Source organism: Ixodes scapularis, unplaced genomic scaffold, assembly GCF_016920785.2.
Source record: "Ixodes scapularis isolate PalLabHiFi unplaced genomic scaffold, ASM1692078v2 PGA_scaffold9__187_contigs__length_104089568, whole genome shotgun sequence".
NCBI lineage: Eukaryota > Metazoa > Arthropoda > Arachnida > Ixodida > Ixodidae > Ixodes > Ixodes scapularis.
The window spans coordinates 94,378,007-94,392,190 of NW_024609884.1; the positions used below are offsets into that span (position 1 = coordinate 94,378,007).

Genomic DNA, 14,184 nt, shown 5'->3' on the forward strand with positions numbered 1-14,184 from the left:
GAGGGCTAGGAGCTGCGGCTGACATGGGGGAGCACCTGGCTGAGCGCTATAGGCCCGGATATTATGTTTAGTATTATTACGGGTCTACCTTCTTTGGTCTAGTTGACTTCTTATTTTAAGAAGCTGTGCTGAGAAAGAGGAAGAAGCATGGGTCCATATTTGAATAGATACAGTAATCAATGAAGTTCCTGTTTAGCCGTCGATCGAAAGAGCACTAAACTTTGACTTAAAGGGGCCCTGCAATCATATTTAAGCGTCTACCTTTTTTGCAGTTTCCAGATCTCTTGGGGTTCGGGTAAGTCAGCGGGCACGGAGAGTGTAACTAAATATCAGAGTGTCTTATTTTAACCAGACGGTGTGGAAACCTTCTCCACCTGCGGAGCGACCCGCAGTACCGAAAGCGCACAATATGCGATGTCTTTGGTCCTGGGCGCTCTACTGGTCAGAGCCGCTAAAAGCTTTTCTTTAGTCGAAATACAAAATATAAGTGGCTCAAACCATTTCAGTTATTTATGAAAGTAGTTTTTGTTCAGTGTTTTAGATTAGAAAAGAAACAAATACAGTTATAAAGTACGGAAGCCAGGGTGTCTAGCGACCGGGAAAACCGGGAATTGTCAGGGAAATTTTAATTACCGGGAAAAATCGGGGAGATTGTCAGGGATATTTTCAAAAAGCGAGCCCAGTCAGGGAAAATGAGCCGGAAATGGCATCAAGTGCCCTGACCAAAGACTTGAGGATTTGGGGACAGAAGAATGGGCAATAAATTCTGCTTAGAGCAGAGCACGGGCTCAGCTCACCCGATGTAGTGTGTGCTACCCGATGCAAAGGGAACAGCTGACAAATCCAGTCTAAGCCTGGATTGGATTGCATTGAGGGTGTGACACTAGGCTAGATCCAGTTAAAGCTACTAGATCTGGTAACAAATTGGAAAGCCACAGACCCCAATCCAATCCCAGCCTTAAGCGAAAGTATCCAAAAGTGTGCATCTGGCGGCCATGCTGCCATTCGGTTATCGACGTGTGTGGTTGGGCTTCGCATTTTCATTGTGTTTCCGGAAGTGGCCTCTTCACTGATGATGTCGGCGGCAAGAAAGCGTTAGTTTAATCCAGACTGGACAAGTTAGAATATTTCGGAATATGCAAGTTGGATTAAGCCCATGCAAAATTATCCTCAGTGCTCGATGCTCAATGCCATGTGTTCTAATGTCATATATTTAGCTGCCTCTACAGCGGTCAGGGAATTTCACCTGAAAATGTCGGGGAAAACCTGGAAAACTAGGGTAATTTCAAAATAATAATTTGCTAGACCCTGGGAAACAAATGACCCGTCGACATACCCACCACCAAGCGGTGTAAAAGGCAGCACATACCAGAAAGGAGTAGTGGGATCGGGCACCTACGGGCGGCGAGCGTACAAAGGTCCCGGATGTATGCGGCGGCGCTGCGGTCATATACAGGCTCGAGGATCCGACCGGTTTCGAGCGTTCCAAAGGCCTTCAGCGAGCAGGTTTAACTTGCGGTTTGGCCGTTTGGCGGTATGGCAGCGTGAAGTGGCTCCCGTTCTGCACTGATTGTTACCCTGTGTTTGCTGTCATTTGTGGCCAATGAAGTGTCATGCCGGATTAGTGTTTAATCGCGCAGCAAATGCAATGCGAGCCGCCCTGGCAGTCAGCTTCATACAGCCTATCCAGAACATGCTTTAGTAACGCCCCCTCGAGCCGTCAACGCCGAGTGCGGCAGCCTTGAGCGCTCACTGAGCTCACTACCCCTCCTCTAGTTCACGGCCACTCAAGCGACCAAGGACGTCATGAAGGAGGTTATTTTTTGCTTGTTTTTGTGATTTTAATTTGCCTATAACTTCAAAAATGAAGCGAAATTTTAGAAAAAAGTTTAAGTTACTACGTTCAGTGCTCTCAGGTTCGGTGCGAATTAAAATCCAGTAAAAAAGTCTTTTCAGGACCCCTTTAATTCTAGTTCCGACGCCGCTAAAGAGCAGTGTCACTTTTAAAGTGCAAGTGTAGGTTTTCATGATATTTGGGGGTGGCTGTTTTTGCTGCATCATATTAGTCGCGAGTTTGGTAGGTTCCTAAAAATTGGTGGACACATTTTTTATTGATATACGTGTTAATGGATATGCTTTTTTTGCTGGCATTTTACAGAAATTATATTTTTAGGCTAAGTAAACTACCAAGTGTAAAAGGGAGTGGGAGAGAGTCTTTATCCCAACTGAAGTGTTGTGAAATGATTAAATTTCCAACCATCTTTTAAATACCCATTGTAGATGAAACCTATTCTAACCTTAGCCTTATTAATGTAAAAAAAAAAAGAAAAAAAAAAGGATCCATTCCTTTTGTGCTTTACAAAAAGTAATTATATGCTTGAGTATCGGAGGAACCCTCAGTCATTATCAGAGAAGGGAATTAGTGATGCAATCACTTTTTCCTTTTCAAGTGATCTGCTCACAGGCTGGCCTCTGCTCCGAAAGCATCAGTTGCTGCTCCAAACCAATATTTTTCCTGCTACAAAATCTGCTACCAAAAGCCAAGTGCCGCTTCCATCACCGAGGAAGTGGAGGCATTCTCTGCCCAAGTATGGGGATGCTAGACAATGCCAATTGGAAGTGCTCCTTGTTCCCGTCTAACCCCATTTGAGGTCAAAACTGCTGTGGGTCCTTCACTCTGTGTGAGGAAGCGGCATGGGGTGCTTTTGTAGTGTTGTGCTAGGGGCCGCACGAGACTGCCTTGCGGGGCTGCGTGCAGCCCCTGCTCTAGAGTTCAGGGGTGTTCAGAGTGCAAATGCGTTTCTTCTAGGACCACACCCGGTTCGTGCAGTCTGTCCGCTACTCGCCCAGTGGCGAACTCTTTGCGAGTGGAGGCTTTGATGGAAAGGTGGGTCCTCACGGTTTTAATCCCTAGCACGCAGGATGAGGTTTCTTTGTTCTGCCCCGCTCTAGATGTTTCTCTACAATGCCAGCACGTATGAGAAAGTCGGTGAATTCGGATCTCCCGCCCACGGCGGTGGGATCTATGCGGTGAGTGCATGCAGTAGTGCCACGTTTCGGCCGGGCCATCATAGTGGCAGGTATTGCAATTAGTGTGTTTGTTTCAAGGTGTCCTGGAGCCCCGATAACACCAAGATACTAACGGCATCTGGAGACAGGACCTGTAAGATTTGGGATGCCAGCACCATGTCCGTGGTCACGTAAGTGTGGAAAAACACCGATACCCTCCGGGCTTTTCTCTTGTGCCACGAGGTTCGCATCTGGGGGCAGCTGTGCTTACTTTAAAGGGATACCGAACTGAACATTTGGGTTTAAATTATTGGTTGTAATGGAATTGACAGCACATTGCTAACTTATAAATGTAATTATAAGTGACATCTATTTAAGAACAAAGATTGTCTAAACTTAATTAAACGAGAAAAATGATATTGCAGGGTGCACCTGGTAAGCGTTTTCAGCTCTTTCCGCAACGTCACGATTCTGGCCTAGCTTGCTCTTTGCAGTTGAATGTGCGATGCAGCAGCCGTCTGAGCTAGTGTGGCACTCGCCAAGTGTGAAGCAACTTAAAAGTTGTGCCACGGCATTGCATTGTGCCAAACTGTTCAAAACTGTATAGGATAAGGCGTACGTGTTCGCACCAGCTCGCAGTTCAGAAATTCTGAATTCAAGCGGCCTGCCCTTTATGGCTGGCGTTGGTCTGTCAAAAGTGACTCTTGTATAGACAACTCTGTAGAAAAGAGCCCGAGCCACCCTAAACTATTACCAAATCTCGCCCTGTCTGTAAAAAATATCGGCCTTAAACTGAGCGTTTTGCCCTGGCGTTTTACACGGCAAGAACTAATCACTTTGTTGTTTTTGCAGCGACTGAATTATTTTTGTACTTGCATCCCTTGATTCCTAGTGGAAACAAGGAACATGTGCATGTAGAAACTGCAGCTTCATTCGTTGTGCAAACAAATGACTGTGTATTGAAACCACATTTCTGCGATCGATCGTGCTTTTAGCCGCGTCTAAAGTTAATGCCAGTCAAATTACGGCCCTGCTGGTGTCAAGAACATTGCACCACTGGAGACACAAGTAGTGGCTCCCTGCATGGGGGTACCTGCGTGAGTAGGTGTTTGGTGAGTGACATCACCACAGACCCCGAGCGATGCGGGTACACAGCCCTAGGTCTGGCTGCATGTGGCTGCACCCCCTAATCAGTTACAACAGAAAGTGGTTGCTGCAGCTGTGGGAAACAAATTGCACATAGTCTTGTGCTGGGTTCCTTGTCACGTGGGATATACCTGGCAATGAAGCTGCTGAATGTGCTGTATCCACCTGTGCTACAAGGAAGGTTAATATTCACGACATGCCCTACCGAGACCACAAATTGACCATAAAGAACAGCATCGGGTGTAAATAGCCAGAGGAATGGGCCCCCGAAACCAACTCCATGTTGTGAAGCCGATGCTAGAGCAGTGGGCGAGTGCCCATCATAGGGACCGTTTTTTTCCAGGTCGTCCTTTCTCGGCTAAGAATTGGCCACACACATCCGACACATGGGTATCTGCTTCGCCGAGAAAATCCCCCTGCATGCAAACACTGTTCAGAACCATTAACTGTGGTGTATGTCCTTCTTGAGTGCATATCACAGATACCCCCAGTTGCACTTGGCTCAGTTTTAGTCAGCACACATGCCTGTACACCTTGCTCTTCTGCTTGGAGATAAACTTTTATAAATCATACATATGTTTTTAAATTCCTAGAAAACGCTGGACTCTCACTACCTTTGCAATTTTTATAATTTTTTATACAGATTCTTTATATACAGATTCGTGTCCATCCTTTTATTCTATCACTGGTCATTAGAACCCTCTTCTTTAAAAAACATTTCTTGAAATAGTCTCAGATTTTGCACTCTATAGCCTTAGACGCTTTTGCATAAATAAAACTCAATCAAGTAGTGGCTGCGGTGATTGCATTCTTTGCACGTGTGATCTGGGAGTAAAAGTACTTTGAAGCTACAAGCTCGTGCCGGCAGCCTTGGCTTTACTTGACTTCAGGTGAAACAGAGTAAGGTTTGAGTGACGGCCTGGCCGTCTGACTTGCACCATTTATTGATTTGAATAGTTGTATGTATACGCAAATACACCGCATTGTGTGTGCAATTTTTTTATTCTCTATTCGTATAGAAATTCTTTTTTACAGCTATAGCTGTTATGGGCTCATCCCACCCCTGTTGTAGTTGTCGATACTCCGTCGATGTTGCCAAATCCTTGCAAAAGATTGGATTTCTGCCCTGGGAATCAAACCTGGGTCCGCTACGTGTGAAGCGGAAACGTTGCCACAGAGCTACGCCACAATGTTAAAGGAATTGTCTGGTTGAAACCGGAAGTACTCAAGTTTTTGCGCTCGTTTCGTCGAGGGAGCTTTCATATAAGCAAACATGTAGAATTCAACTTTTTCGGTAAAAATTTTTTTTCAAAAAATGATGTTTATGTTTATTAACTTCCAAAGAATGGTTTCAGAAACTTTCATTTATAAACGTACAGAATTTATCTCACAATAAATTATTTTCGACATGTCGGCAGCCCTCCAAGTCGGCAGGGAGCAGGGTTTTTTTCGTTTTTTATTTCGCGCTGCTTCATACTCGTTTCACACGGCCAAAACATCTCACCCTTATTGGAAGCACCATTTACTCTACAGGGTGATACAAAAAGACGCCAGGCTCTTTAAATCGACCGGAAAATTTGGTTTCTTAATGTATTGCGCTACAGCTTTGTGCAGCGTTGCCCACAGATGGTGCATTTTTTTGGTAAAATTTGCAAAGAGCGAACTTACCTGAGGAAAAAGTAAAGAAAGAAAGAGGCTTAGCTCCTATGGAAACGCGGCGACGCCACCGGTCTGCAAACGACACGGCGCCGTTTCGCACGGGAGACAAGAGATGGTGCAAGCAGTCGCGACGCCAACTACCGCCAACGAACGAGCAGACGACGCCGAGAGCCGGCCCTTTAGCAGACAAGGAACTGCAGTTCCTTGCTGTTACCACACCTGTCTTTTTTGTTTCTGCGACTGTCGCCGCCTGCTCTCGGCGCCGTATGCTCGTTCGTTGGCGGCGTTTGTGGTGATACAAAGAGCCTGGCGTCTCCTTGTATCAGCCTGTAGATTTAGCCCGCAGAAGCTTTCAAAGTTTAAAAGTATCAATGGCCATGAGCAGGGATGGGCAAAATACATGCAAATATGTATCAAAATACAAATACAAAATACTTCGTCAAAAATGTATTTAATTACAAATCTAATTATATTTCCAAAAAAGCATTTAAGTACAAGATACAAATACAACCAAATGTATTTGATCTCCTCCAAATACTTTCCAAAATACATTCCTCAAAATTTGCGTCAGCGACTTCAGGGCACCTGCAACGGGTTTCTGGGTATCTCATTTTAATTTTGCATCGCACACTCGGGAGTTAGTGTGCGAGGCTCTAGTAACATAATAGAAATATAATCACAAAAATATGTAATCAGCTTGGACGTAATAGGTGAACAAAGTACAGAACTTCAAGCAGCTTTTTTTGTCGATTACATTTTTGTATAGACCAACAAAGAACCGAGACGACCAAGACGCGCAGCACAAGCAAGAGATTTTTTTATTGTTGCAACTCGCACCAGTTACGGAAATCTGGACGACCCGCGCTTTTAGAATGTTCCAGGCAAAAATGTGGGTGGAAATCAGGCTGGAAAGCCTCACAAGTTGTCACAGGCACTTATTTAGCCAGTCTGCCCGTGAACATCGATTTCGTCACTATTCTTGCTTTGGACTAGCACCGTAATCACAAAGTCAATAAGCGCTTGTGCTTGATTGAGAGACAGTGCATTCGATGCAGAACATAGTTTTCTTCCTGCTCTGTACAGTGACAATAAATTTGAGGGATGTATTTTCGCCCACAAAATTGTATTTAATTACAATTGTATTTGAAATACCCACGTTTTAGTATCTAAATACACACGTCAAATACATTACCCAATTTGTAATTAAGTACAAGTGCAAAATACACAAAGTATTTAAAATACGTATTTGAAATACTTGTATTTGAAATACTGCCATCCCTGGCCATGAGCAGTGATGCGATTGCTGTGCCAATTGCGCCAAACTGTTCTAAGGGGCTAACCTTGCTACATACTGCTACAGTTAGCCAATATATGGGTAATCTGTGCCAAGCCTGCTCCAAAGGACCAATTTCGGTCGCCTTTCAAAATTGAAACTGAACGGAGCACCGTAATTGAGCATGCGTGAGCTAGGTGACTCAAGCTGCCGCCCGACACACAGTACCCTGCATCAATCGTCCATGTGGTCTTGTATGGTTTTAAACTCTGTCTCGCTTTTCGCGCTCTCATTGTCTCGTAAATCTCGTCTTGCGCCTTTTTTAAAATTTTTTTTAACGATGAACGCGGGTGTGTGCGCGGACTCTTCGACGCTAACCTGCCAGGTATCAGTCATGCCGTCATGCTGTGAAACGGAACCACGTTTTTGCGCAGCGGGAGTTACTTTATGAGCTAAAGCACTCGCTCCTGAAAGCAACGGCAGTGGGAAAACTATATTTGGTCCCTGCCCGCCGGTCACTGTGCTCGCGTGACGTCGGGCGTAGCTGCCCCACGTCGCTGTAGATATGGCGCTGTAGATATGGCGCTTTCTAAACTAACGTAAGTACCGCCGCATGTTCATCGACATTTCTATGATTGTTTAAATCATACGCTATTACAAAAATTCCTCATTATATCAAAGACTGCTGTGTAGAAGTATTGATTACCTAGGTTTCTCTCAGTGGGCTTTCTTTTGAGAGGGAGTACATGAAAAATCTGCCGTGAAAGAAAGTTGGCGAAAAGAAGTGAGCTAAACTTAAGAAGGCAATGTCTGCACGCTGAACCCGCACAGGGCACTTATTTCTCTTGAGTTCAGTTGTTGCACAAAGCGCTCCAAAAACGTTTTGATTCTGGCTCGTGATGTCTTGCATCAATGTGCTGAGGTTCTTTTTTTCTGTGTGTTTAGATTGTACCTTGCCTGCCAGCCTGGCAAGCACCTGCCGCTGGACTGTTTTTTGTCAAATACTGGACAGTTACATTTTGCATAAAAGTTTGGGAACCAGTTGGCGACGAAACAGAGTGGCATGGTTTCGGTTTCGATTGAACAACCGTTGTCTACACTCGTACGACGAAGCGCGTGCAACTGGAAGTCTGCCGAAGTTGCCCTCACGTGCATGCGAACATGATTGCACGACAGAGGCATCAGCCAGGGCGCTTGCAATCCATTGTTTTACGCTTGTTTACTTTTGACGAAAATCTGGCACGTCAGGAACCAGTAAGATGGTGGCAAGCGGTTTTTTTGGAATTGATCGCCAACGCCTACAGCACTGTACACTTCTGGGATGTCTCAGCAGTAAATACACAAGCAGCGAGTTCCGTCACAACACAACACAAAGTGCCCTTCGTTTGTCCAGCACTTAAAACAAATATTTTTACTTTGTTTCTGCTCCAAAAGTCCCTTTTGCTACTCTGAAACACTGTTTTGGCTGCTCCAAAAGTCACTTTTGCTGCTCCAAAACACTGTTTTGGCTGCTCCAGAGGCCACTTTTGCTGCTCTAAAACACTATTTTGGCTGCTCCGAAAGGTGCTCCAAAATGGCTTAGGCCAATCGCATCACTGCATGAGAACCCTACACATTAAAAAAAAAAAAAATCCTGAAGATTTTATATGAGCAATCTAATTGGTTGAGACCCGAAAAAGGGTTTACGATTCGTCCTGCCCGGTGACATGATATTGTGCCATGTTCAGTAACACCCTTTCACAGTATCTTCCACTTCAGATCATATTCCTGCTTTGCTGCTCTTCCTTAGTTGCCTCTTAGTTTTTCCTAGTTTATTTGTCAAGGAATACCTGTTACCAAAGTTAGCTTGCCTACAAACGACACAAGCTGGTAGCTATTGCGAGGGGAACAACAAAGTCTCAGAGGAAGGTGCTAGCAATGCTCCAGGTGAATTTTGCCTACCTCGGACTCGTAGAAAAGAAAGAAACCTAAAATTGGAACTTCAAATGCATTTTTCTCAGTTTCACATTTTTTGGCAGGAAATGTGATATGAGGAATTATATCATTTGACATTTTGACAGTAAGATTTCAATCAGTGGTGTCCTGGACTGAAATTTCCTGAGGAACAAGTTAAGGTACTCAAAATCTGAAAAAGCTAAATTCTTCACGACAAAAACTGAATATTTTAAAACTTGCCGTAAACTACCGGGCAAGCGCCCACTCAAACTTTGGAGATAATCGCAAAAAAAATGGGGGATGGGCGCTTGTCTGGTCATCACTTTTACATATAAGTGTACTGTGCGTATTTTCTCAGATCTCACAAATTTGGTAATGGGCGCTTAATGTGGAATGGGCGGATGCGTGGTATTCTACGGTAAATATTTGTTAGTCTTTTGCTCTTTTTGGGTGTTATTGTTTTTCTCTAGAATTGCATTTTTTACAATTAATTTTTACCTTAACTTGCACTATGATATTCTACTTCACATTAAACTAAACATTTTGTGGATTGCAATCATTATTTTTTTTAAATACATTTCCTAATAAAGTAACTTTTCTGGAGCTTGTTAAGCATGGTATGTTGTAGAATTGGCCTACAAGGCAAACTTTAGATGTCATCAATCCTCATGGGGTTCAATAGACTACTTCCATAAAGCCCTGCATGCAACACGGCGCGCGTTGCACTCTGGGAACTAGTTGGCCAGGGAGGAGGGTGGCATGGTTTCGGTTTTGATCGACACGTCGACAAGACATTGTTTTCTGGTCCCGAGAGCGTCATTTGTGGTCTCTAAACTAACCTAAATGGTCAGACCTCGAAGCTTTATCACAAGCCCGAGATGTATAGCTTGTCTTAACACATGCTTGTTGTATTTTTGTACTTGAGCCTTCCTGTTAGCGTTCCAATCGAGGTATGTGGACGAGCCAGTGCTGGGAGTCTCGACGCTGAAAAGCTCGGGTGCTCGGGGATCTTGCTTGTGTATGAATCAACAAGCTGTAGCAAACAATAAGCATGCATACATCGAGCTCGCGCCTTTACATTAGTGTTGTTGATCAGGAAGTTTGTTTGCTTCGTGCGTCCATAGACGAAATATTACTTTTTGCAATTACTGTTTTTCTTAATGTGCCTGAGTATGCGAGGTAAAACTCGGAGGTGCCATTGAAAAGCTCAATTTTAACACACTTCTTATCTCTTATCTATACTGACCCGCAGCACTGCACGAAGTAAAGTCCCCACCCGCTTGCATTTCACTAATATTCAACATCCCGTATGCGCATAAAGTTATCCTGCAATCGTATAGGCAAATTCGCGCATACAGACCGCTTTAAGAATGCAAAAGTCGAGCACTTGTGTGAAGAATGTCGCACCGTTCGCCGGAAGTGCGTCAGACGGGCATGAACCCCTATGCACACCGCATTGGGGTTCATGCCCGTCCGGCGCACGGTGCGACATTCTTCAGACAAGTGCTCGAACGAATTCAAAGCGCATTTGACGGTTGCTAATGGCCATAATATTTGTTATGTGTTTGCTTGCTTCCTGCTTGAGTATGCCGAGATAATTTCAGACACACCGTTCCCGGCACAGATCTCGGGCGTCAGTAAAAGTTCGTCCAAAAAGGCTTAGAGAGGAGTAGTGGACGCTTGTTAGGGCCTCCGTCGTGGCTAGCCGATCTCAGCGTTTGCGGAAAGTTAATCTTCTATCAGGCATAAAATTTGAGTGGGAGATATATGATGACACGAGGAAGGCATCATAGTAACTTTTGTGCAGTAGTGAGGTCGAATTTATTGCGTTTCCTTAAAAGTTCATGCGTAAACGCTGGCCTCAACTTTGATACCCCGTGAGGATGCGGCTTGCTTTTCGCCCAATGAAGTAACAAGAAGCGGACGTTTGGCAAACAAAATGCGTGTAAGGCTCCAGACGAACACGCATTGTATCGCTCGAGAATGAGTGTATTGTACGTTCGTGAAAAGTCAGATAATCTAAAACGCAAGCAGCGCGTTCTGTCACGTTGTGATAGCATGAGATGAAGCTGCTCAGTCGAAACCGAAACTGAGTGGCCAACTAGTTCCCAGAGTGCACTGCGTGGTATTTCGCCGCGATGGGGCGCGTCGGTTTTGGAAGAAGTCCATTCACCCTGAAAGTTTGAATCAATTTGAGGGAATGGTTCAAAAGTTGACCCTCCCAGGCCATGTACCCCCTTAATCAAACCTTTCACGAGCGTATGTACGAAACTGCACCCCAAATTTCACCAGTCTCAGTGGCTGACATCCGTAGCTGCTGCGTGACGTGACAAAACCTAAAGGATTGTCGGATGGTCGGCATAACAAGCGTTGGTCGATGGATGTCTTGTATTTCGTTTAAAATTATATAGTCTCCTAGGCTGTACCCTACTGAAATACGTTTCTTTTAATGCAGTTCCTAAGCGTGTGCAAAAAAGTCTCGCCTTTTAGCAGGATAATACTCTAAAACAGCCATAAGCTTCGAGCAAACGTATGCCGTTCCGCGCAAACACAACTGCGACGGCCACCGGTCAAACTAGGAGTGCTTGCAAAGCAAAGGATGTAGATTTTGCCTCTAAAGCGGCAACTAGGTACACGAAGCGGCACCTGAGTACACATATCGGCGGATCCAATGGATCGGTGATGAGGCTGCGGGTCGTTCCCTCGAAGGCGATGTCCGCGGGTCGAAGGCTAACGGCGAATAGTTCAAATGCATGTTGTCACTTAACTGGTACGAGGTTCATGAATTGTAGCCACTCTCCATTTTCACACGCAAGTCATACAGAATCGGGCTGCACGCATGCTAAATACAACTTTTGGCATTGTTTTCCGATGGCCTAGCTGTTGGTTTCGGTTTTGCTGCATAATCGTACCGATTGATCTGATTTGGGCGAGGAGTGGGTGGACGTAGTTGAATATCGTTGGTACAGCGTCATACCTCAGCTTACAAACCTTCTGTCCGCTTAGAGCTCAGCTCGTAGCCCTCTTCTGTAAGATGATTGCCGCATAAGCGGGCTCTTCATCTTGATGGGAACCCAGTCCCTACGCACGGCGACAGTTTATTTTGCTCGTCACTGCACGTCTCGCGGAAAAGTGTGGAACGTCACGTCTTGGCTTGCATGTGCCGTCCGGTGGTTGTTGCACCCAACCGCGCAACAGAAATCTCACCCAACCACCAAAACAAGTTGAGTGCAGCAACAAAAACGAAGCACGCTGCGGTGTTCACTTTCAGGCAAACGACGAGACAGAAATGCTCGCTTCGTGGTATGCGACGTCAGAGCTTCAATGTCCCCAACGACGTACGATGCGTCTCGAGGCAATAACAATGATATTCAATTGTTTTCTCGGATACAAAATTTGACCGGACAATCCCGGTCAAATTTTGTACGGGAAAAGTAGCAATTTTCAAAGGATCTGTGCAAACACTTTTATTTTCCTAACTAGTGTATGGGCACATCAAGATGTGGCCAATTAGTTGTTCTTTCAAAAGAAACAGAGGTTGGTGTAATCTGGGAAAAGGATGTTAAAATTTTAATTCCATGTATGTGCAGAAGGCGTATAAACGCCGAAACTTCTACAGCTATGTCAAATCAAACGGCAAATAAGAAAAATTCCAAATATATAAAATGTGCCCAACACCCACGGCTATTACTTCTGAAAGTTAGCGTCCTCTAACTGCCATTGTCTATTTTTGGTTCGTCGGAGAGTTGGCCTCCGTAACACGTGTACTTTTCAACGAAGGAATGCTTATATTGGTGAAACACACATAGCACACCTCACATCCACAGCAGAATGCGTTCCTTGTGTTCTACCTTGAGAACTTTGGCGAGCGGAAAATGGGTTACTCGCTTTATGTGCCGCGTCGGGTTTTCACTGCGTCAGCACACGTTCGTCGCTCGCTCTTTCAAGAAGTGCGGGATTTCAAATGTGCTCGACGGCATTGAAGACTACTGCCTTTGGGAGGAGGCATCGGACAAGGAGTCTGATGGACGTGATGACAGTGATTAAGGTTCAATGATGACATGTGGCCCATGTTTTCTCAGGAACATGGGCCACATGTCGTCTTTCGTCGCTAGACACCGATTTGCACAGAGGAGGCGGCAGTCAAAAATCACCGAATGGATCGGTTCCCCCACCAGTGGTGTGTGAAACATTATTTTTTTCTTTTGGCATGGTAAGCCAAATAAATGTCCCTTTTTAAGTATTTCTTCATTGTAGGCCTTTTCATTCTGTGTTTATTGGTCAACAGCAATGTAGACATGCCCAGCATGATAATTAGTGCACTTCTGTTAAGGCGAACATCTGATAAGTCAAATTTTCAAGGTCTCTTTGTGTTCGTCTTAAAGGGAGTCTACTGTACATGTGATGCAAAAGAGTAAGAAATATTAAGTGAACTTTAACTCTGATGCAGTGATGGGCAAATGATGTCACAGTTCCATAAAATAGTAAAAAAAAAAGAAGAAAAAAAAAAAGACGCATAAAAAAAATTGTTTTTCAGTAGGAGTCGAACCTAGAACTTTGGATAGATTGGTGCCGAAAGTAGACGCGCGTGACTACTCAGCCATAAATGCAGCTATGTTTATGTTGATTGACAGTTGGGCATAGTGCTATTTAGCTCATATAACCCTTGTCCGTTGGCATTTTTGAAAACATTTTTGGTTAGCATGATGTTTTTCCAGCCATAACCTTATTCGCGTGCCTCTCATCTACATAAATTCTTTTTGTTTAGCGTATGTTTCAATCTATTTCGCCCTTTCTCTGCAACTGGAATTGAAGATTTGTAATGAAAATGAGTACGGACAAACTAGGTAAATGGGACGTTGTTTGGCGATAGTCCCAAGCCGCGGCTCAGTGGTACAAAACAGTTCCCCAAACTTGTCACAAAATCGTAGCCCTTGTCTGACGACGCGGACGGATCATAGTGGTGTGGCGCTACTCTGTCGCTTTGGCAGCTTTTCGTGCTCAGCTGTATAACTCGAAAGCGCCAACGGGAGAGTGCGCAACCAGTATAGTGAGAGTCACAAGAGCGCACGTGTGCACCGTGAAAAGTTTACAGGAGGATATTCGTAACTATACAGCTACCTAAAAAGTGACTATTCGATAAAGACGTTAACATCCAAAAG

The 14,184-nt window shown here is 44.6% G+C and overlaps 1 protein-coding gene across 1 annotated transcript in view; it reads left to right on the plus strand.

Annotated features, from left to right (window-relative positions):
- Positions 1–14,184, plus strand: part of LOC8037647 (actin-interacting protein 1) — a 71,871-nt gene that overhangs the window by 11,148 nt on the left and 46,539 nt on the right. Inside the window, exons 6-8 of the mRNA XM_002405429.4 lie at positions 2,810–2,887; positions 2,953–3,030; positions 3,109–3,200. Of these exons, the coding sequence (XP_002405473.3) occupies positions 2,810–2,887; positions 2,953–3,030; positions 3,109–3,200 (248 nt within the window). The remainder of the gene's footprint in view (positions 1–2,809; positions 2,888–2,952; positions 3,031–3,108; positions 3,201–14,184) is intronic.